This window comes from Salvelinus namaycush, chromosome 20, assembly GCF_016432855.1.
Source record: "Salvelinus namaycush isolate Seneca chromosome 20, SaNama_1.0, whole genome shotgun sequence".
NCBI classification, from domain to species: Eukaryota; Metazoa; Chordata; class Actinopteri; order Salmoniformes; family Salmonidae; genus Salvelinus; species Salvelinus namaycush.
In genome coordinates this window covers 25,663,796-25,686,409 of record NC_052326.1, presented here as the reverse complement: position 1 = coordinate 25,686,409, position 22,614 = coordinate 25,663,796, and the positions used below count along the sequence as shown (strand labels likewise).

General features: G+C 43.1%; 1 protein-coding gene across 1 annotated transcript in view; it reads left to right on the top strand.

Moving 5' to 3' along the window:
* Positions 1–22,207, top strand: part of LOC120065155 (solute carrier family 41 member 1-like) — a 60,704-nt gene extending 38,497 nt beyond the window's left edge. The window contains exons 4-11 of the mRNA XM_039015926.1: positions 11,921–11,992; positions 12,711–12,855; positions 13,058–13,204; positions 13,804–13,951; positions 14,760–14,839; positions 17,623–17,757; positions 17,838–17,986; positions 18,059–22,207. Coding sequence (XP_038871854.1) covers positions 11,921–11,992; positions 12,711–12,855; positions 13,058–13,204; positions 13,804–13,951; positions 14,760–14,839; positions 17,623–17,757; positions 17,838–17,986; positions 18,059–18,244 — 1,062 coding nt within the window. The 3' untranslated portion in view covers positions 18,245–22,207. The remainder of the gene's footprint in view (positions 1–11,920; positions 11,993–12,710; positions 12,856–13,057; positions 13,205–13,803; positions 13,952–14,759; positions 14,840–17,622; positions 17,758–17,837; positions 17,987–18,058) is intronic.
* Positions 22,208–22,614: the final 407 nt, after the last annotated feature.

Here is a 22,614-nt window from a genome sequence, read left to right as displayed (position 1 = left end):
ATAACGATCTAATGTAATCTATTACAAAAATAAAGCAAACTGGATGGAATATGGAGAAAAATGCACAAAAGTCTTCCTGAATCTCCAGTACAGGAATGCTAACAAAAATAATTTCCAGAAACTCGTTACTGAAGACAGACTCATCTATGATTCTCCGAATTATATTTTAAAAGAGGAAGCTAATTATTTTAGGCAGACATTCTCTTTTCCGTCTCATCCTCTCCCACTGAATGAAGATTACGGTAAGGAATTCTTTCCAAATAATATAAAAAATTGAAAATTAACAAAGTACAGAAAGATCTGTGCGAAGGCCAAATTACAGATGAATAACTTTGAGGATATTAAATCCTTTCAGTCTGGAAAAACCCCAGGGCTTGATGACATACCGGTAGAGGTAGAGCCTTTTTTTGATATACTAAAAGCTCCATTGTTAGATTGTTTTAACTACTATAGAAATGGTAGTCTGTCAGGTACTCCGCAGGAAGGTCTGATTTCTCTATTATTAAAACAAGACCCAGATGGCAAATATAAAGACCCAGTGTATCTAAAAAAAAATGGAGGCCCCTTACACTTCAATGTTGTGATGCAAGAATACTAGCGCTCAGAATTAAAAGGGTTTTACGAGGTATTGTTCATCCTGATCAGACAGGTTTTTTACATGGACAATACATTGGAGATAATATAAGACAACTACTAGAAATAATAGAACATCATGAAACGCCTAAGAAGCCAGGCCTGGTATTTATAGTGGATTTTGAAAAGGCATTTGATAAAGTAAGACTGGATTTTATTTATAAATGCCTGGATTTTTTCAATTTCGGTAATTCTCTTATAAAATGTGTAAAAATAATGTATAGCAACCCCAGGTGTAATATAGTAAATAATGGCTAATTCTCAGAAAGTGTTGAATTGAAAAGAGGAGTTAAACAAGGGTGTCTGCTGTCACCTTATCTATTTGTTATGGCCACCAAAATGCTGGCTATTAAAATCAGATCCAATAACAAAAATAGAGGATTAGAAATCCAAGGCTTATAAACAAAGGTGACCATGTACAGTTGAAGTCGGAAGTTTACATACACCTTTGCCAAATACATTTAAACTCGGTTTTTCACAATTCCTAGCATTTAATCCTAGTAAAAAATCCCAGTTTTAGGTCAGTTAGGATCAATACTTTATTTTAAGAATGTGAAATGTCAGAATAATAGTAGAGAGAATGATTTATTTGTGTGTGTGTCGCTCTGATTGGGAATCTGTTGGATGACTGGTATGATGTAGTTGTTTAGCGGCTTCACTGCAAGTATATTGTATGTTTCTTATATTCAATAAAGTTTACTTTATTGAATTACTTTTTTTTAAGTAATTGATTTCATGAACCTTATTTCTAAGGTCACATATAATAATATGGGCTATGTTCAGCCCTTTCCTTGGTAGCTTATTAGAGATAAACATAATATGGAAAAGAGCAAACAAGGCAAAAAAATATATATACATTCAGCTCTCCATTAATCAATTGGTGTGTGTGTGTGTGTGTGTGTGTGTGTGTGTGTGTGTGTGTGTGTGTGTGTGTGTGTGTGTGTGTGTGTGTGTGTGTGTGTGTGTGTGTGTGTGTGTGTGTGTGTGTGTGTGTGTGTGTGTGTGTGTGTGTGAGAGAGAGAGAGAGGCGGGATTGAAGCTACAAACCCATAGGATTGGCTCTCTCATCCCTTCCAGGCTTCTGGGAGGGAGGGTGGACAATGAGCCTGTCATAGCAGATGTAAGCAATGTCCCAACGCGCTCTGGGAGCTTTCATGGCTGGGATAAGTTCTTTCCTCTTCTGGCGCACAGCTTCAGGATAGTCCTCGTTGAGGAATATGTACGTTCCTCTCAAGTTCTTGGCTCTTTCCATAACAGCTACCTTGTCCTTGAACCTCAGGAACTTGACCACTATAGGTCAACCACCGGCCCAGCCTGTCACCTGGGCCGGTGGTGGGTTTTCCAGTCCTGTAGGCAGGCTCCACCTCAATCTTCCAGTGGTCCATCATCAATTTCTCAGAAATCATTTCCCTCACTTTGTCCTCAGACTCCGTCTAGGTCTCAGAATCTCAGGATTTTGCAATTCCGTTGTTTTGCCTTGATTGTCCCTCGAGATGTATCCGTCATTGTTATAATGGATTCACTCACAGAACTGATGTCCTCTCTCAATTACTTACAGATTGCCGAAATCTTGCCGTTCTCCTGTTTCACCTCATCGAGCTGACCCTGGGAGAAATGCAAACGGTTCTTCAGGTCCTGGACCTCTCTGGTCAGGTCGTTCATTCTTTTTTTATTAGTTGAATCGACCAGTATTTGGACAAAACACTTGAAGCTATTTTATTGTTGTTGTAACAACTTCTTGTGGAACTAATTTTGTTAATTTAAAATAATCTTCCCCTGTCATATAGAGACAGCACTGTCCTCAACAGTATTCCCGCCGGCTTTGAAGTTCCGACAGGGTAGGTCACAGGGAACATTGAAAACAACAAACAGCAGGGATCTAGACAGCCACAAACCCGGGACAATCCGCGGTCCCAGCCACAATGGCTAACCACGTTGCGGGCTGTGTTCAAGCCCTCAACAAACCCTGCTAGCTTGATAGGCAGCTAGCTAGCAGCTAGGCTAGCTGCTACGCCAAATAGCTCCTCAGACCCGGCCTTGGTTGGCAGGATCACTGGACAGTGTAGCAGTCCCAGCAACTGATGCCAAATGTGTCATGGGATCCAAACTAAAAAGTTAGCTTGCTACTAAGAAACTTTCCAATATACTTTCAAAACAAAAACAAAAAAATAATGGCAGACAGAAGTCCCCGCTTGGGATAACATTTTCCAGAAGAATAAGGAATAACTTCAAAATGTAAGTATAACGTTTATTTATTAACCAAATTATGTACAAACTTTCATATGAATTTTGAATTAAAAAATTGAGTAACTGTTGTTTATCAGCCCGTTGTCAAGTTAGCTAACATGTCGGATGTGATAGCTAGCTAGCAGGCAATTTCATTCTGCTTATTGGCTGTTTAGAGATGAACAACTAAACTAACTAATCATAGATTCAGCAATGTGTCAATTGTGAAGACCCGTACAGTTTTAAAATCATGAAATGGTGAATTTGCTAGCCAGCTGAACACATGTAACAAATTGTTTTCTTCCCTTTGTTTTCAGGGACTGAAGTGGGCACCTAATCGCATTTCACTCCATTGCATTGGCTCGGCAGGAGAAAACAGTCCTGCCGATTCATTTGGACGGAATATATTTTAACAACATCTGATGAAAGACTTAGGAAATGCAGCTAGATGTGTTCTGTTCAATCTAGGCTTGCTAGCCAGCCTAGTTATTTGTGCATTCTGTTTTGCTAACTAGCTGCATACACTGTCTGTTTACCTATCTAATGTTAGCTAACTTTATCTTGCCACCTTCCCTTCCAATATTGTGTTGCAACATTGGTTGGTGTTACTAGTTAAAATTAGAGGCTAAGTGTCACGTTCTGACCATAGTTTGCTTTGTATGTTTCTATGTTTTATGTCTAGGTTGTCTATTTCTGTGTTTGGTCAGGACGTGAGCTGGGGTGGGCATTCTATGTTGTTTTTCTATGTTTGTATTTCTGTGTGTGGCCTGGTATGGTTCTTAATCAGAGGCAGCTGTCGATCGTTGTCTCTGATTGAGAATCATACTTAGGTAGCCGGTTTTCTCACTATGGGTTGTGGGTAGTTATTTTCTGTGTCTGTGTTTCACCATACAGAACTGTTTCGGTTGTTTGTTCGTGTTTTTTGTTATTTTTGTTCCGTGTTCATGTTGATTTATTAAAAATCTAATTATGGACACTTACCACGCTGCACATTGGTCCGACTTTTCCTACTCCTCCTCAGACGAAGAGGAGAATCATTACACTAAGTTATTCTACTCTTACTTTTAACAACTTTACCAAGCCTGAAAAAATATGCAAAACTGTTAACAAAACGATTGTACATTAATAAGTCATTCCTAAGTGAGGGACATTGTTGCGGCTTCAGCAACTTGAACCAGCACTGAAATTTGAGCAGTGAGGTTCATTTCTTCCCCCTTGTGTCTGCTTGTTCCAGGTTGAAGGACATCTCACCCTGACACCCTGCAGATGTAAAGAACTTCTCGGGAACCTCCCAGGCACCAGGATAATCACCATATCCCAGGATATTATTTAGGAGTGTGCAACATCACAATGTTAGATAGAAATAGTCCGAATTACCCATGTTATTGTTTATCATCCAGATTTGTCACGACATTGTAATTTATGAAGCTCATTCTAAAATACAGATGTGATTTCTGTCCCAGGGGATTGCACTGTGTGCAAGTCTTCAATTTAGACCACAATTAATTGAATTTGTCCTCATGTACCAAACAAGTTTATGAATGTTGGAGGTTAATCTCCCTGTCCCTCACTTGGGAATGACTTATTTTGTACAATGGACTGGGTTTTAAGGACTCATGCACAGATACAAGAAAACCAATAAAAATGTTAACATTTATTCAAATTACAAATGTTGATGTCTCCACATGTTTCTGGTTTTGAGGCTTGGGCATCTGGTGACCGCAGATCATCTGTCTAATCCCCTGTAAGGAGACAAAGGCATCAATACTATTACAATGCTGTATTTGTTTAATTGAATAGACACTCAGTGGCCAGTTTATTAGGTACATCCATCTAGTAACTGGTCGGACCCACCTTTGCCTCCAGAACAGCCTGAATTCTTCAGTATCAAGGGACCTAACGTGTGCCAGAAAAGCATTCACCACACTCTTACACCACCGCCACCAGCCTGTACTGTTGACACCAGGCAGGATGGGGCCATGGACTCCTGCTGCTTATGTCAAATTCGGACTCTGCCATCAGCATGCGGGATTTGTCAGACCAGGCAATGTTTTTCCACTCCTCAATTGTCCAGTGTTGGTGATCGCTTGCCCACTGTTTTAGGAGTGGAACCCGGTGTGGTTATCTGGTGCAGTAGCCCATCCGTGACAAGGACCGATGAGTTGTGCGTTCCGAGATGCCGTTCTGCACACCACTGTTGTACTGTTATTTGCCTGTTTGTGGACTGCCTGTTTGCTTGAACGATTCTTGCCATTCTCCTTCGACCGCTCATCAACGGCCTGTTTTCCCCCACAGAACTGCCTCTGACTGGATGTGTTTTGTTTGTTGCACCATTCTCTATAAACCCTAGACACAGGAGGCCGGCCATTTCTGAGAAACTGGAACCCACGCGCCTGGCACCGACGATCATACCACGCTTAAAGTCGCTTAGGTCACTCGTTTTGTCCATTCTAACGTTCAATCAAACAGTAATTGAATGCCTCGATGCCTGTCTGCACGCTTTATATACCAAGCCACGGCCACGTGGCGAACCATTTTTGTGAACAGGGTGGTGTACCTAATAAACTGTACACTGAGTGTATATTCTTGTTTGATATCCATTTATATAATTATATTGGACATGTTATCCTTTATCACATGCCAGTATTTGTGTCCAATGCATTTAGCTTACATTAGGAGGAAGTAGCCTAGGCCTTCTAATCTAGTTAGATTGCTTCATATCTCCTTTCAATATTAGTTATCAACATAACATGGATTTATCTTAAACATCAGTGTCATTTAATAATATGCACAGGTGTGATTGTTGTATGAATTAATCAAAATGCAAGCCTACTCATTAGAGAAAAAGAGAAGTTCTCAATTATTATTATTTTTTATATATTTTTTCTTTCGATAACCCTACCACTCCCCTAATTGGAGTAAACTAATGAAAAACACTTAGGCCTCTAGCTTATACACACTATATACATTTTACGGACACAATCTATTTTACATTAAGTTATATTTTGTTTGTTTTTAGTCCTGTCCTCTTTCTACCCTCAACCTCTCCCATCTATTTCTGATGTCCATCCAGTTTGATTTCTCATGACCCGCCTCAAATTTTGAATCCGGCGTCGTTTCGCTTATCAGTTCATAAACAATGTACCATGGAATCGGTACATCGAATATCTCTTCCCAACTATTTTGCAATTGTTATGGCACAGCTGTCAATTTTTTTTGTCCTGAAATGAAACTGCTATATATTTTTTATTTCTCCCAATTTCCTTTAACCCTCTTAGATATTATCCTGACCAATGTGCCCTCTAAATACACCTCTGCTGTCTTCAACCAGGATCTCAGCGATCACTGCCTCATTGCCTGCGTGCATAATGGGTCTGCGGTCAAACGACCACCCCTCATCACTGTCAAACGCTCCCTAAAACACTTCATCGAGCAGGCCTTTCTAACCGACCTGGCCCGGGTATCCTGGAAGGATATTGACCTCATCCCGTCAGTAGAGGATGCCTGGTTGCTCTTCAAAAGTGCTTTCCTCTCCATCTTAAATAAGCATGCCCCATTCAAAAAATGTAGAACTAAGAACAGATATAGCCCTTGGTTCACCCCAGACTTGACCAGCACAAAAACAACCTGTGGCGTTTTGCATTGGCATCGAATAGCCCCGCGATATGCAACTTTTCAGGGAAGTCAGGAACCAATATACTCAGTCAGTTAGGAAGGCTACGGCTAGCATTTTCAAACAGAAATTTGCTTCCTGTAGCACTAATTCCAAAAACTATTGGGACACTGTAAAGTCCATGGAGAATAAGAGCACCTCCTCCCAGCTGCCCACTGCACTGAGGATAGGAAACACTGTCACCACTGAAAATCCACAATAATCGATAATTTCAATAAGCATTTTTCTACAGCTGGCCATGCTTTCACCTGGCTACCCCTACCCCGGCCAACATCTCAGCACCCCCTGCAACTTGCCCAAGCCCCCCCCGCGTCTCCTTCACCCAAATCCAGACAGCTGATGTTCTGAAAGAGCTGCAAATCTGGATCCTACGAATAAGCTGGGCTAGACAATCTGGACCCTCTCCTTCTAAAATGATCTGCCAAAATAGTTTTGTATTGTCTGAGATCCCCAAAGATTGGAAAGCTGCCGCGGTCATCCCCCTCTTCAAAGGGGGAGACACTCTAGACCCAAACTGTTATAGACCTATATCCATCCTGCCCTGCCTTTCTAAAATCTTTGAAAGCCAAGTTAATAAACAGATCACCGACCATTTTGAATCCCACCGTACCTTCTCCACTATGCAATCTGGTTTCCGAGCTGGTCATGGATGCACCTCAGCCACGCTCAAGGTCCTAAATAATATTATAACCACCATCGATAAAAGACAGTACTGTGCAGCCGTCTTCATTGACCTGGCCAAGGCTTTTGACTCTGTCAATCACCGCATTCTTATCAGCAGACTCAATAGCCTTGGCTTCTCAAATTACTGCCTCACCAGGTTCACCAACTACTTCTCAGGCAGAGTTCAGGGTGTCAAATCGGAGGGCCTGTTGTCCAAACCTCTGGCAGTCTCTATGGGTGTGTCACAGGGTTCAATTCTCGGGCCGACTCTTTTCTCTGTATACATCAATGATGTCGCTCTTGCTGCTGGTGATTCTCTGATACACCTCTACGCAGGCGACACCATTCTGTATACTTCTGGCCCTTCTTTGGACACTGTATTAACAAACCTCCAGATGAGCTTCAATGCCATACAACTCTCCTTCCATGGCCTCCAACTGCTCTTAAATGCAAGTAAAACTAAATGCATGCTCTTCAACCAATCGCTGCCCGCATCTGCCCGCCCGTCTAGCATCACTACTCTGGATGGTTCTGACTTAGAATATGTGGACAACTACAAATACCTAGGTGTCTGGTTAGACTGTAAACTCTCCTTCCAGACGCACATTAAGCATCTCCAATCCAAAAGTAAATCTAGAATTGGCTTCCTATTTCGCAACAAAACCTCCTTCACTCATCCTGCCAAACATACCCTCATAAAACTGACTATCCTACCGATCCTTGACTTTTGCGATGCCATTTACAAAATAGCCTCCAACACTCTACTCAGCAAATTGGATGCAGTCTATCACAGTGCCATCCGTTTTGTCACCAATGCCCCATATACTACCCACTTCTGCGACCTGTATGCTCTCGTTGGCTGGCCCTCGCCAAACCCACTGGCTCCAGGTCATCTATAAGTCTTTGCTAGGTAAAGCCTGTCTTATCTCAGCTCACTGGTCACCATAGCAACACCCACCCGTAGCACGCGCTCCAGCAGGTATATCTCACTGGTCATCCCCAGAGCCAACACTTACTTTTGCCGCCTTTCCTGCTGCCAATGACTGGAACAAATTGCAAAAATCTCTGAAGCTGGGTTCTTATATCTCCCTCTCTAACTTTAAGCATCAGCTGTCAGCAGCTTACCGATCACTGTACCTGTATACAGCCAATCTGTAAATAGCACACCCAACTACCTCATCCCCATATTTTTACTTACCCTCTTGCTCTTTTGCACACCAGTATCTCTACTTGCACATCATCATCTGCACATCTATCATTCCAGTATTAATGCTAAATTGTAATTATTTTGCCTCTATGGCCTATTTATTGCCTACCTCCCTACTATTCTACATTTACACACACTTTACATAGATTTTTCTATTTTTCTTTACTATTGTGTTATTGACTGTACGTTTGTTTATGTGTAACTCTGTGTTGTTGTTTTTGTCGCACTGCTTTGCTTTATCTTGGCCAGGTCGCAGTTGTAAATGAGAACTTGTTCTCAACTGGCCTACCTGGTTAAATAAAGGTGAAATTTAAAAAATATAAACAATTTTGGTCTTTAATGTAGGGCCGACAGACAACTTACTATTGAGAGTAAGAATAGTACAATACACCAGGTGCAATTTAAAATATGGTTGTGCATCAGCAGTTTTTCTCTTATATCAGTCACTGACAGTCACTCAATTAGTCATGTCAACTAAAAAATGTTGATTGGTAGTTAGGCCATATTCACACTACGAGAGATGAAGGAGAGTCTGAGGAGTGGTGTGGCGAAAGAGATATCTACTTTTGAATTTACATTAAATCATTGCCTTACCTTTCGTTGTAGCTGGCAATGCAACATTCTTGGTCCACAGCTCAATTTTTATCAATATCATAGAAGTCATTGTATGAGGTAAAATCAAATAGTGACTGAAAACATTGATAATTCCCTTGGGAGTTGCTTCTTGCCTGGTGGCTCAATACAGTCAAGCAAAGAAAAACATTTTGAGATTTAAAGCTACGGTGATAATCTCAGAATGCAACAGGCTGTTACTACAATTACAGGTAATTCAATAAAACAAGTTTCAAATATAAGGAAAATGTCTACATTTCAGCTTTTTTTAAAACATTGCTCTGCTATTACAATTTTTACTGTAAGAGTGTTGGCTTAACGAAATAATTCTGTTTACACTTTGCTGCTTAAAGGGGGGCAACTGTCGGGCGAGTGTTGTACGAGGTAGCGGTCGAGACGTGACAAGTTCGCAACTTTACATTGCAGTAATATGTGTAGCCCAGGGTATTTTGCGAAAAGTCTAAGTGTGAAGGTCCAGCTATCTAAACTTGAAGTAATCATGGCCGAATACCGACCGGGCACGCAGGGAACGTGCCCAGGGGCCTTGACCTCCAGTGGGCCCCCATTGATTTTGTTAGTCATTCAGATATTCTATAACATGGCATTAGTCATTACAAAATGTGTAGAATTACAGGAAGTGCACATTTGTAATTGCAAAAAAAAAATATCTCTGCCCCATGGCAAAATGAGTAGAAGAGCATAAAAATTGCTTTAAAACTGCAACATTTTCTCTACGCCCCATGGCAAAATGTGTAGAATTGCAGGAAATTAACCTTGAAAAAAATACATTTCTCTCCACCATCAAGAGGGGGGCCACTAAAATGTTTTGCCGCAAGGTGGGGGATCTAAAAGCTCTAGCCCAAAAGGCTATAGCCGGCCGTGGGAGAACCCTTTAAAGGACACTTTTTGGTTCCAGGAAGTACCCTTTTGGGTTAGATGTAGAACCCTTTCCACAGAGGGTTCTACATGGAACCCAACAGGGTTCTACCTGGAACCATAAAGGGTTATCCTATGGGGACAGCCAAATAACCCTTTTGGAAACCCTTTTTTCTAAGAATGTATTCCTAGAACTATGTAGTAACTAGAATTAGTAGCTCACTGCTGCTATTAAGCACATCAATCCACACATTCCTTCCACTGGCTTGTGGGAAAACAGCCTGACAAACACAGCAGAATGTGATAAGCTTTTCCAGTTCTTTCTTGTCCTGACTTTTGACTTGTGATGCAGGTGAATTGAGTGTAGGGCTCCCAGATATTGCTATGTTAGGTAACCCCCATTCCAGGACTGGAAGGAGGAAGGATGGATGCATTGTTTATGTAGCAAAGTCTTACTTTACTGCTTTCCTTGCTGTTGCGACTTGGTGGCAGCCAGGTGACTTGATCGTGTATGATCTGGCAGATGAACTGTGTATGTATTTGTTTGGTTTTTCTTGGAGGATCTTGGCTGGCTCCAGTCGGCCACATTTCTTTACACGGAATAACTAATTATCAACAGATTAAGATCACTGTAAGTTTCCTAATGCGCCTATCAAGGAAAAATTGAGGCAGAATGCCATCCACATGACCACATCTCTGTCTTCCATCTTATTTTGGTCTGCTGAAAATGGTTGTTTTTGTTTAGGGGTTGAGGAGAATTTGGGCTAAACTCACACTCTCTCTCTCTCTCTCCTTTCTACAAACAGTTGTTTTCGTGACTCTCTGTGATCCTTGCGTTTGAGCCTAATTGACTATTGGAATAATCATATTTAGTGGATGACGGCAGGCTGACATTACCGCATTAGCTACCACATAGTGTCTAGAGCCAGCCTGCTGTAGGCTACTCTCTGACATCCATTATTTGCATGGTTTAATATAAATGTTCATAATAAACATAATATCTGCTATTCCTGCTCTCTTTCTCTCTAAGCCTAAAAGAGGGATGAGTGCTAGGCTAACAAAAAGATAGCGGGGTAGCTAGCTACCGTCATTTACTGTCACACACTAAACCCTTAGACACTGCCTTATCTCACCACCAGCTCATAGCCTTCAACAGCTGGGAAAACACACACCAACCGAAAAACAACCAAGGCTAAAGCCTACGTGACATTGTGGCCTATTCTGGCTGAACCCTTGCTGCTATCATCACGCCGTCAGTGGTGTATGTGTGTGTGTGTGTGTGTGTGTGTGAGCGTATGGTTTCTTTATTGTTTGGGTGGCTAGTGTGTGTAGTGTAGTGTGACCTGCCCTGTCTCTTATCTCCCTGCCTTGCACCCCCTTATCCACCATGCAGCCGACTCCACTCATCTTTCTCTGTACACATGGGTTTGAAACACGGCCCCTGAAGGCTCAGCCTTCCTCTTTCACTGACAGACACAGATACAGACACACACACGCCTCTGAGCAGAGTGGTCATTAGGCTCATAGCCTCTGACACACACTGTGCCTCTGTTGGACAGCCACTTGATGCTTGAGACCATGAATGAGAGAGGTGTGTGTGTGTGTGTGTGTGTGTGTGTGTGTGTGTGTGTGTGTGTGTGTGTGTGTGTGTGTGTGTGTGTGTGTGTGTGTGTGTGTGTGTGTGTGTGTGTGTGGGTGTGTGGGTGGGAGTGTACAGAGAGATGAGATAAGTGGAGTCGGCCGCAGGGTGGAGGGGTCAGAGCTTCTTTGTCAGGAGAACTGAAACCTGATTGTTCTGACAGAACCTGGGGCCTATGACACAGTGCGCACACACACACGTTTTCATGTACATGTATACATACTCAATTGTACAGATTCTCAGCTTTTGACACATCATGATTCTGGTTACTTTTCCTCTTTTCAAACCGTGGCCAGTCAGACATAGTTGAGTGCTGTGGTCTTGGTCTCATGGTAATCTGTGTTATAGTTGTGTTGCGTTCTCTTACGGTCTCCTGCGTCTCTCTCTGCAGGCTAATATTGGTCAGATGGACTCAGCCAAGGACATGTGGAAGATGATCGTTGGAAACCTCGCCCTCATCCAGGTAAGGAACACTCTATGAAAGAAAAGGAGAGCCGCACACTCTAGGAGCTCAGATGCAATAATTGAATATCCTAATAACCAACGTTTCAACAGACAAGCTGTCTTCATCATTATGCCCTGATGAATACAGCTTGTCTGTCGAAACGTTGGTCAATGGGTTATTCAATTATTGCATCTGAGCTCCTACAGTGTGCGGCTCTCCTTTTCTTTTTCAAGTGTTCTACTCCGCTAGCCAGCACCTCGCCTAAACAGGTGTGCGTTTCTTTTGCACATGGAACACTATAACATCCCACCACACCTGCATGGAACACTGTGAAACAGAAAACCATTCAATACATTCTGAAACAAAACATGTGCATGGAATGATGGAACACCGACATAAAAAATAACAAAATAAGTCCAATCACAGTGTGTCCTGGTAAGGTGACATTTTGTTACCATAATTGGACACAGTCAGATATACAAGTGCTCTTATGTGTAATATTGGACTGGATCCTGGAAGCCCCCTAACCCCAGCACTTTGGATCCCCGTCAGTCACATAACCTGCTAGAGGGGGTCACTGTGTGCTGGGTCAGCTCACCAGGGGGTTACAGTACAGTACTCACTCACTCACTCACACACACACACTAATCCTCCTCAGGTCGAGGAGACCTTTACTACAGTGACACACACGTACAGTATAGTTTACAATACCCCTTCTCTCTCTGCCTTCTCCCAGGTCCAGGCCACGGTAGTAGGGTTCCTGGCGTCCATCGCCGCAGTGATCTTTGGCTGGATCCCAGAAGGGAACTTTAGACTGGGACATGCTATCCTGTTGTGTGCCTCCAGTGTGGCAACCGCATTCATCGCTTCTCTGATACTAGGTACCACTAGAAGAATAACTATATAAATAATACTGTAAACATTTTTCAGACTGTAATTGTTCATATGCACATAGTAACCCCAGATACGATTTAACACTGGTTAAACTGTGATCAAATGAAAATGGACATTATATGTTACACATTTCCATAAAGCTGATTATGATTGGTGTGTTTAACATTAAGCCCCTCCTTCTGTCTGCAGGGATCATTATGATTGGTGTAATCATCGCATCCAGGAAGGTGGGCATCAACCCTGACAATGTGGCCACGCCCATCGCTGCCAGTCTGGGAGATCTGATCACCCTCTCTCTGCTGGCTGGCATCAGCACAGGACTGTACAAGGAGCTGGGTACACACACACACACACACACACACACACACACACACACAGACACTTGAGATCACAGAACTAAATAGAACACATGCTTGAGATACAGACACGCTCAGACACACATCTCACCAACACCCACTCTGCATTATACTTATCTGTCTCACCCCAGGGTGTGAGTATGGCTGAGTATCTGAACGGCCTTTTCAGGCAGTGAAAGTCCCAATGGAAACACTTTAATTCGACCCTTCCTGGCTTGACACTAATAGAAGGGATCTTATTTTAACATAGGCCTACTTGAGGTTTGATTCCACCACTAACCTCACAGTGGTAGGAGTGTGTGACCCCACAACTATGCCATCTACTGTTAGTTCAGTGATAGTGTTTTCACTGTCAACAAACCCTGTGACGTGTGATGCAGAATAACATGTTTTTCACACCACACCTCATTGACCTCACCATCACATATAAAAAGATGGAAACACTCATGTTGGAAGAGTAATAACACATTTCAGCGTTGTGTACCATGCGTTGATAACCGTTTTTATATTGAGCTGATGAAGTGTGTGTGTGTGTATAGCGTAACAAGGATGCTGACTCCTGTGTGTGTTCTCTTATAGAGTTTAACGACTATGCCAACCCGTTGGTGTGTGCTGTGTTTGTGGCGCTGACCCCTCTGTGGGTGCTGATCGCTCGGAGGATCCCCTCCACCAGAGAGGTGCTCTACTCAGGCTGGGAACCTGTCATCATTGCCATGGCAATCAGCAGGTGCAAGACCTATGTCTCTCCTCTCTCTCTCACCTGTGTCACTGTTCTCCTACCTGTCTCACCTTCCTCTCATCTGAGTCACTCTTCTCCTACCTGTCTCACCTTCCTCTCATCTGAGTCACTCCTCTCCTACCTGTTTTACCTACCTCTCATCTGTGTCACTGTTCTCCTACCTGTTTTACCTACCTCTCATCTGTGTCACTGTTCTCCTACCTGTCTCACCTTCCTCTCATCTGAGTCACACTTCTCCTACCTGTTTTACCTACCTCTCATCTGTGTCACTGTTCTCCTACCTGTTTTACCTACCTCTCATCTGTGTCACTGTTCTCCTACCTTTTTCACCTATCTCTCATCTGAGTCACTCTTCTCCTACCTGTTTTACCTACCTCTCATCTGTGTCACTGTTCTCCTACCTGTCTCACCTTCCTCTCATCTGAGTCACACTTCTCCTACCTGTTTTACCTACCTCTCATCTGTGTCACTGTTCTCCTACCTGTCTCACCTTCCTCTCATCTGAGTCACACTTCTCCTACCTGTTTTACCTACCTCTCATCTGTGTCACTGTTCTCCTACCTGTCTCACCTTCCTCTCATCTGAGTCACTCTTCTCCTACCTGTCTCACCTTCCTCTCATCTGTGTCACTGTTCTCCTACCTATTTTTCACCTATCTCTCATCTGTGTCACTGTTCTCCTACCTGTTTCACTTCCTCTCATCTGTGTCACTGTTTTCCTACCTGTTTCACCTACCTCTCATCTCTCACCTGTGTCTGTCCTGTGTTTCACCTCCCCTCCTCTGTGCTCTCCTCAGTGTTGGGGGTCTGATCCTAGATAAGACCGTGTCCAACCCCAACTTCGCTGGCATGGCTGTCTTCACTCCTGTTATCAACGGTAAGACTCTCTCCTGGCACTGAATACTCTGCACACAACCACTGATACACAACCACTGATACACAACCACTGATACAGTGAATTTGGAAAGTATTTAGACCCCTTGACTTTTTCCACATTTTGTTATGTTACATCCTTACTCTAAAATTTTTTTTTTTTTTTATATAATCCTCATCAATCTACAGACAATACCCCATAATAACAGTTTCTAGAAATGTTAGCACATTTTTTAAATGTAATATACATAAGTATTCAGACCCTTTACTCAGTACTTTGTTGAAGCACCTTTGGCAGCAATTACAGCCTCAAGTCTTCTTGGGTATGACGCTACAAGTTTGGCACACCTGTATTTGGGGAGTTTCTCCTATTCTTCTCTGCAGATCCTCTCAAGCTCTGTCAGGTTGGATGGGGAGTGCCGCTGCTGTATTTTCAGGTCTCCCCAAAGATTTTCGATCGTGTTCATGTCCGGGCTCTGGCTGGGCCACTCAAGGACATTCAGAAAATTGTCCAGAAGCCACTCCTGCGTTGTCTTGGCTGTGTGCTTAGGGTCGTTGTCCTGTTGGAAGCTGAACCTTCCCCCCAGTCTGAGGTCCTGAGTGCTCTGGAGTAGGTTTTCATCAAGGATTTTTTTATTTTACCTTTATTTACTGTAACTAGGCAAGTCAGTTAAGAACAAATTCTTATTTAAAATGACGGACTACCAAAAGGCAAAAGCCTCCTGCGGGGATGGGGGCTGGGATTAAAAATAAATTAAATAAAAATATAGGACAAAACACACATCACTACAAGAGAGACAACACAACACTACATAAAGAGAGACCTAAGACAACAACATAGCATAGCAGCAACACATGACAACAACATGGTAGCAACACAACATGGCAGCAGCAGAAAACAGGGTACAAACATTATTGGGCACAGACAACAGCACCAAGGGCAAGAAGGTAGAGACAACAATACATCACGCAAAGCAGCCACAACTGTCAGTAAGTGTCCATGATTGAGTCTTTGAATGAAGAGATTGAGAAAAAACTGTCCAGTTTGAGTGTTTATTGCAGCTCGTTCCAGTCGCTAGCTGCAGCGAACTGAAAAGACGAGCGAACCAGGGATATGTGTGCTTTTGGGACATTTAACAGAATGTGACTGGCAGAACGGGTGGAGGATGAGGGCTGCAGTAGATATCTCAGATAGGGGGTAGTGAGGCCTAAGAGGGTTTTTTAAATAAGCATCAACCAGTGGCTCTTACGACGGGTATACAGAGATGACCAGTTTACAGAGGAGTATAGAGTGCAGTGATGTTTCCTGTAAGGAGCATTGGTGGCAAATCTGATGGCCGAATGTTTTTTGTTGTTGTTTTTTTAACCTTTATTTAAAGGTTAAAAAAGCAAAGCAGTTCGACACATACAACAACACAGAGTTACACATGGAGTAAAATAAACATACAGTCAATAATGCAGTAGAAAAATAAGTCTATATACAATGTGAGCAAGTGAGGTGAGATAAGGGAGGTGAAGGCAAAAAAAAAGGCCATGGTGGCAAAGTAAATACAATATAGCAAGTAAAACACTGGAATGGTTGATTTGCAGTGGAAGAATGCGCAAAGTAGAGATAGAAATAATGGGGTGCAAAGGAGCAAAATAAATAAATGAATAATACAGTAGGGAAAGAGGTAGTTGTTTGGGCTAAATTATAGATGGACTATGTACAGGTGCAGTAATCTGTGAGCTGCTCTGACAGCTGGTGCTTATAGCTAGTGAGGGAGATAAGTGTTTCCAGTTTCAGAGATTTTTGTAGTTCGTTCCAGTCATTGGCAGCAGAGAACTGGAAGGAGAGGCGGCCAAAGGAAGAATTGGTTTTGGGGGTGACCAGAGAGATATACCTGCTGGAGCGCGTGCTACAGGTGGGTGCTGCTATGGTGACCAGCGAGCTGAGATAAGGGGGGACTTTACCTAGCAGGGTCTTGTAGATGACCTGGAGCCAGTGGGTTTGGCGACGAGTATGAAGCGAGGGCCAGCCAACGAGAGCGTACAGGTCGCAGTAAAGAACATCTAGCCGCTCGAGAACACCCTTACCTGCCGATCTATAAATTATGTCTCCGTAATCTAGCATGGGTAGGATGGTCATCTGAATCAGGGTTAATTTGGTAGCTGGGATGAAAGAGGAGTGATTACGATAGAGGAAACCAAGTCTAGATTTAACCTTAGCTTGCAGCTTTGATTTGTGCTGAGAGAAGGACAGTGTACCATCTAGCCATACTCCCAAGTACTTGTATGAGGTGACTACCTCAAGCTCTAAACCCTCAGAGGTAGTAATCACACCGGTGGGGAGAGGGGCATTCTTCTTACCAAACCACATGACCTTTGTTTTAAAGGTGTTCAGAACAAGGTTAAGGGCAGAGAAAGCTTGTTGGACACTAAGAAAGTTTTGTTATAGAGCGTTTAACACAAAATCCGGGTGGTGGCCAGCTGAGTATAAGACTGTATCATCTGCATTTAAATGGATGAGAGAGCTTCCTACTGCCTGAGCTATGTTGTTGATGTAAATTTAGAAGAGCGTGAGAGAGGAGAAACGGGTTAAAAAGGTCAGAGATAGGCTTGTTACCTTTCACTTTGTCATTATGGGGTATTGTGTGTAGATTGATGAGGAAATGTTTTATTTAATCCATTTTTGAATAAGGCTCTAATGTAACAAAATGTGTAAAAAATCAAGGGGTCTGAATACTTTCCCGAATGCCCTGTACACTATGTCTGTCTGATATGTGTGCTGTATTGTGTGTATGCCAGGTGTGGGAGGTAACCTGGTAGCGGTGCAGGCCAGTAGAATCTCCACCTATCTGCACATGAATGGTATCCCCATGGGAGACCCTGACCCCAACCCCAGGAAATGCCCCACCCCCTGCACCTCCTTCTTTGGTTCCAGTGAGTATAGATTTGTTTTATAAAAAGGTACAATATTGACTGATATTGACTTAATTGATTTCTCTCTCTCTCTTTCCCAGATGTGAACTCTCGTTCGGCACGGGTGCTCTTCCTCCTGGTTGCTCCAGGTCACCTGGTCTTCCTCTACACCATCAACTCCATGCAGGGAGGACACACCACGCTAACATCCATCTTCATAGCCTTCTACATGGCTGCTGCATTACTGCAGGTACACTCACACAAACACTCACACCCCCACACACATTCACACACCCTCACGACTCTCCCTCTCTGTCTCTAGGTGTTGATCCTGTTGTACCTGGCTGACTGGATGGTCCACTGGATGTGGAGTAGGGGGATGAACCCTGATAACTTCTCTATTCCTTACTTGACGGCCCTGGGAGATCTGCTGGGGACCGGCTTCCTGGCCCTCTGCTTCCATGTCCTCTGGCTCATTGGAGACAGAGACACTGACGTGGGAGACTGAACACACACACCTGGACAGCATACATACACAGCATCAATTCCGGCTCACCGGAAACAACCTGAACAACTGAACTGTACAGTATCTCCCTCTGGACATCGGAACAACTGAATGACTTTCAGACCCAGACCTCAACCCTGACCCCTTGACCTCCAATCTCCCCCCAAACCCCTCCCCCTGGGTCACAGACTATGCCATTTTTTCTTTATTTGACTAAATAAGAGTTCTACTACTATTGTTTTTATTGTTATTATGATGACGATGATTATGATTATTTTTGTTAATAGTGAATTTGATATGAATCTATATCTGTTTTACCGTTGGGCGGGTGAATCCTCATTATTTTCAATGGGGACATTCTCCCTTGGGCCAGTCACATTGGCAGCATTTGTAAAGATGAGATCAATCTTAAAGACTTGAAATGAAGACAGACAGACAGCAAAAAAAACTCACACAAGCCTAAAATGCTTAATCACCAAGTGCTATACGTATAAAGAGATGAATACATTTTTAAGGGACCCTTTCAATTAGCCTTGCCTTGAGAGTAGTGATTCAGTGGGGGCAGCTCCACAGGGGCCCAAACGAGAATGTAGAGACCTGAATCCGCTTAGGTAACAACCCCCCAACCCTGTCAAAGGATGTCTGAACACTAACCTAAACAGAAACAGGAAGCTTGAACAACTCTGGGTAGAAGTTGCCCTTAAGCACAGATCTAGAATCAGTTTACCCTCCCCAAATCCTAACCTTAACCATTGGGGAGGGATGAAAACATAACTGACCCTGTATCAGTGGTTAGAGGCAACCTCAACCTAGTCCATGGACATAGGTCCTGCCAGATGGTACGGTCAGGTGCCACATTGTGTTTCATAGGTCACCAAGGAGGTGCCAGATGGTACGGTCAGGTGCCACATTATGTTTCATAGGTCACCAAGGAGGTGCCAGATGGTACGGTCAGGTGCCACATTATGTTTCATAGGTCACCAAGGAGGTGCCAGATCGTACGGTCAGGTGCCACATTATGTTTCATAGGTCACCAAGGAGGTGCCAGATCGTACGGTCAGGTGCCACATTATGTTTCATAGGTCACCAAGGAGGTGCCAGATCGTACGGTCAGGTGCCACATTATGTTTCATAGGTCACCAAGGAGGTGCCAGATCATACGGTCAGGTGGCACATTATGTTTCATAGGTCACCAAGGAGGTGCCAGATCATACGGTCAGGTGCCACATTATGTTTCATAGGTCACCAAGGAGGTGCCAGATCATACGGTCAGGTGCCACATTATGTTTCATAGGTCACCAAGGAGGTGCCAGATCATACGGTCAGGTGCCACATTATGTTTCATAGGTCACCAAGGAGGTGCCAGATCGTTCAGTCAGGTGCCACATTATGTTTCATAGGTCACCAAGGAGGTGCCAGATCGTTCAGTCAGGTGCCACATTATGTTTCATAGGTCACCAAGGAGGTGCCAGATTGTACGGTCAGGTGCCACATTATGTTTCACACTCAGTTGGAGCGTTGTTTCTTGAATTAAAGTCAACCCCAATTCTTGCCAACCATGTCCTTAGTGGTCCTTGAGGCCTCAACGCTCAATAGCAAGGTTTCAACACCTCGTTGTTCTCCCCTAAATCCTCCTAAAGGGCTACGATTATGACATTTCTTCAATTAAATTTGTTTCTTCTTTGTTTTCACACAAACACTTAGACAGAAAATTGTGCTTTGTTTGTCAGGCTGGCCATCTGTTTGTGGCAGCCTGTTGGTTACACACACACACAAAACTCTGCTTATCACTGGATTCACTGAGGTTAGAGTGGCCTTACTGGGAGGCTAGAGGGAGGTCAGAGAGGGTAGGGACAGAGCGCTTATTGAGACAGAGGCCATTCCAGGTGACATCCTATCTAGTGCAAGGACTTAGGAGCATATGTTATAGGGTGGTGAAAGTTATCCACTTGATCACGCTGTTGCCTAATGCTGTAGTGACAAGACCTGTTTGGTGTGTTCTGATTAGAAGGCTTTAATGGGCTTCATTAGTTAGTGAGGAAAGACAGGATGTTGAGGGAGGAATTGTCAAACCAATATTGCCTGCTTAGGAATATCATGCAAACAGCTCGCTCTCTCTTTCTGTCTCTCTCGCTCTCTCAAGCTTTCTCCAATGGTACAAACAACATCAACGATCTTCTTGAGTTGAAGCAACTCAAGGCCTGTCCATGCTGACTACCACACTTCCTTAATGTCTGTTGTGCATTGTACATACACACTGTGCAGCTGACCTACAATATCTGCCACATAGATGCCATGCTTCAAAATGGCCTCCTATCCTAACCACATTTACATAGTCAGTATAGACACTCTAATTCTCGTAAGCAGCAGAGCCCAGCTTGATGGTGAAATGCATGTGTTATCATCTGATGCTTTGTTATCTGGTGTTCAATTTATATGTTGTTTTAAGGGGCCAGCAGAGTGCATGTGCAGGGCACATAACATGAATATGCAAAACTTGTGCATTATGAGTTAAGTTTCCTTCTCTTTAAAAGATAATGTATCTTTCTTAGGTTTGACACATTTTACAAAGTGGAAGTTGTGTCCGTTATTAGATGTATTCTTTAACTTCATCATTTTTCTTAACCCTTCTGTGATCTTAAGTGTTAGAGAACGATTATGTCATGTTTATGATTGAGGCAGCCCCAGTGGGGTATAGTGTCACTGTTGGAAGGTACTGTAATATACACACACAGGCACCAGAGGGCGACATTGTCATATGAGTGAATATGAGACAGTGCTGATAGTGATAGAGGCTGTTCACTATTCGCTTCATCTAGATTATAGAACCTGTATCCAAGATTCTAATGTAGAACCTGTGTTTTCTAGATTCTAGAATTTGTATTTTCTTGATTCTAGAACCTGTGTCCATGATTATAGAATACATACCTTCTGGATTCTAGAGCCTGTATCCAAGATTCTATTCTAAAACCTGTCCTCTGTATTCTTGAAGCGGAACCCTGGATCTAGAACCTGGGTTCTCTCTGCTGCCTTACTGAACCTGTGCCAGCGTTCTGCCCCAGTACGGATAAGAGGTTGTGAATACTTCTTCAGGGGGAATGCTTTGTCTATTTATTTTTAGATGCACACAAAGCAAATTGTATATACTATATTTATTCTATAAATAAGGTGTTTATTTTTCATTTAATTTTGTCTCGGTTCTGTGTCACTGTTTTTGTAATTGTTTCTCATTTTATTTTTTTGTTCGTCCTTTTTTGGGGTTGTATCCAGCCAGTAGAGCTTCAGAGCTGCCACGGTAGATTAGCGCCTAGGCTAACAAACAACAGTGTGGGTGCCTAATATCTGATGAACCTCACACACCTTACATCCCCTGCCCTCGGGCAGGGACCCAAACATAGAAGGCCTTAACCTATCAGGAGCCAAGCTCAACACATAGTAACCAATCAGGAGCTAGGCTCACCACAGAGTAGAATCTCTCTAATTAGCTTTTATTAATAACTGACATACCTTGATTTGATGTTGTAATGTAATGAATGAATAAATAGTCTATGAGAGAGGCTGCATGGTTGCAATGGCTGCGGTGTTTGGGAATCACTAAGGCCAGAACCTTCAATTGAGAACATAAATGAATAGATGGATATTGTAAACAGAAGGCTCTGACTAGAACAGACTAGTGGTCAGACAACACAGAGGTATAACGGATGGATCATTTCTCTATAACCCCATTCCTCAACCCCCACCTCCCACCTCCCAGACACACACACACACACACACACACACTACTAGCACAAAATGTCCATACAGATATATTGGTTACACACACAAACACACACGCATACACTGTATTTGGAACTGTGTGCTCCCCCTGCTGTCCCCCTCTGTAACCCTGTAACTGTAGTGGGGTTCACAATCTGCAGGACTTTATAAATTGCTGGAAATAAAGGACTATATTATTTTGTACCACTCTTCTGTATTGCTGTAGTCTACTGTGAGTCACTATGTGTGTGATTGTATGGGGGGCTATACCTGAATTAAGAGAACCTAAGAGCTGGACGTCAAGTATGTGTGTCAGGTGCGGTTATGCCTTTCTGAGGATACAATGTAAATGTATCATGGATATGAGTGGCCTTGCTCGGATATCATACAAAGGTCAGAGTAGCTTTATACCTCTGTCTTTCGCTCACACACTCACGTTTGGTGCTTTCAGCTGTTTCACAAACAAAGACACACACATACACCCTGAGTTCTGGTTCTCACAGGCATATGAGAGATAGAAATGTCTGAACTCTGAGCTCATATTGAGCACTAAGTACAATGTAGCAGCTGAATGTTGTGAAGACACCTGTTGAGTCCCTATAATCAACCACAGTAGA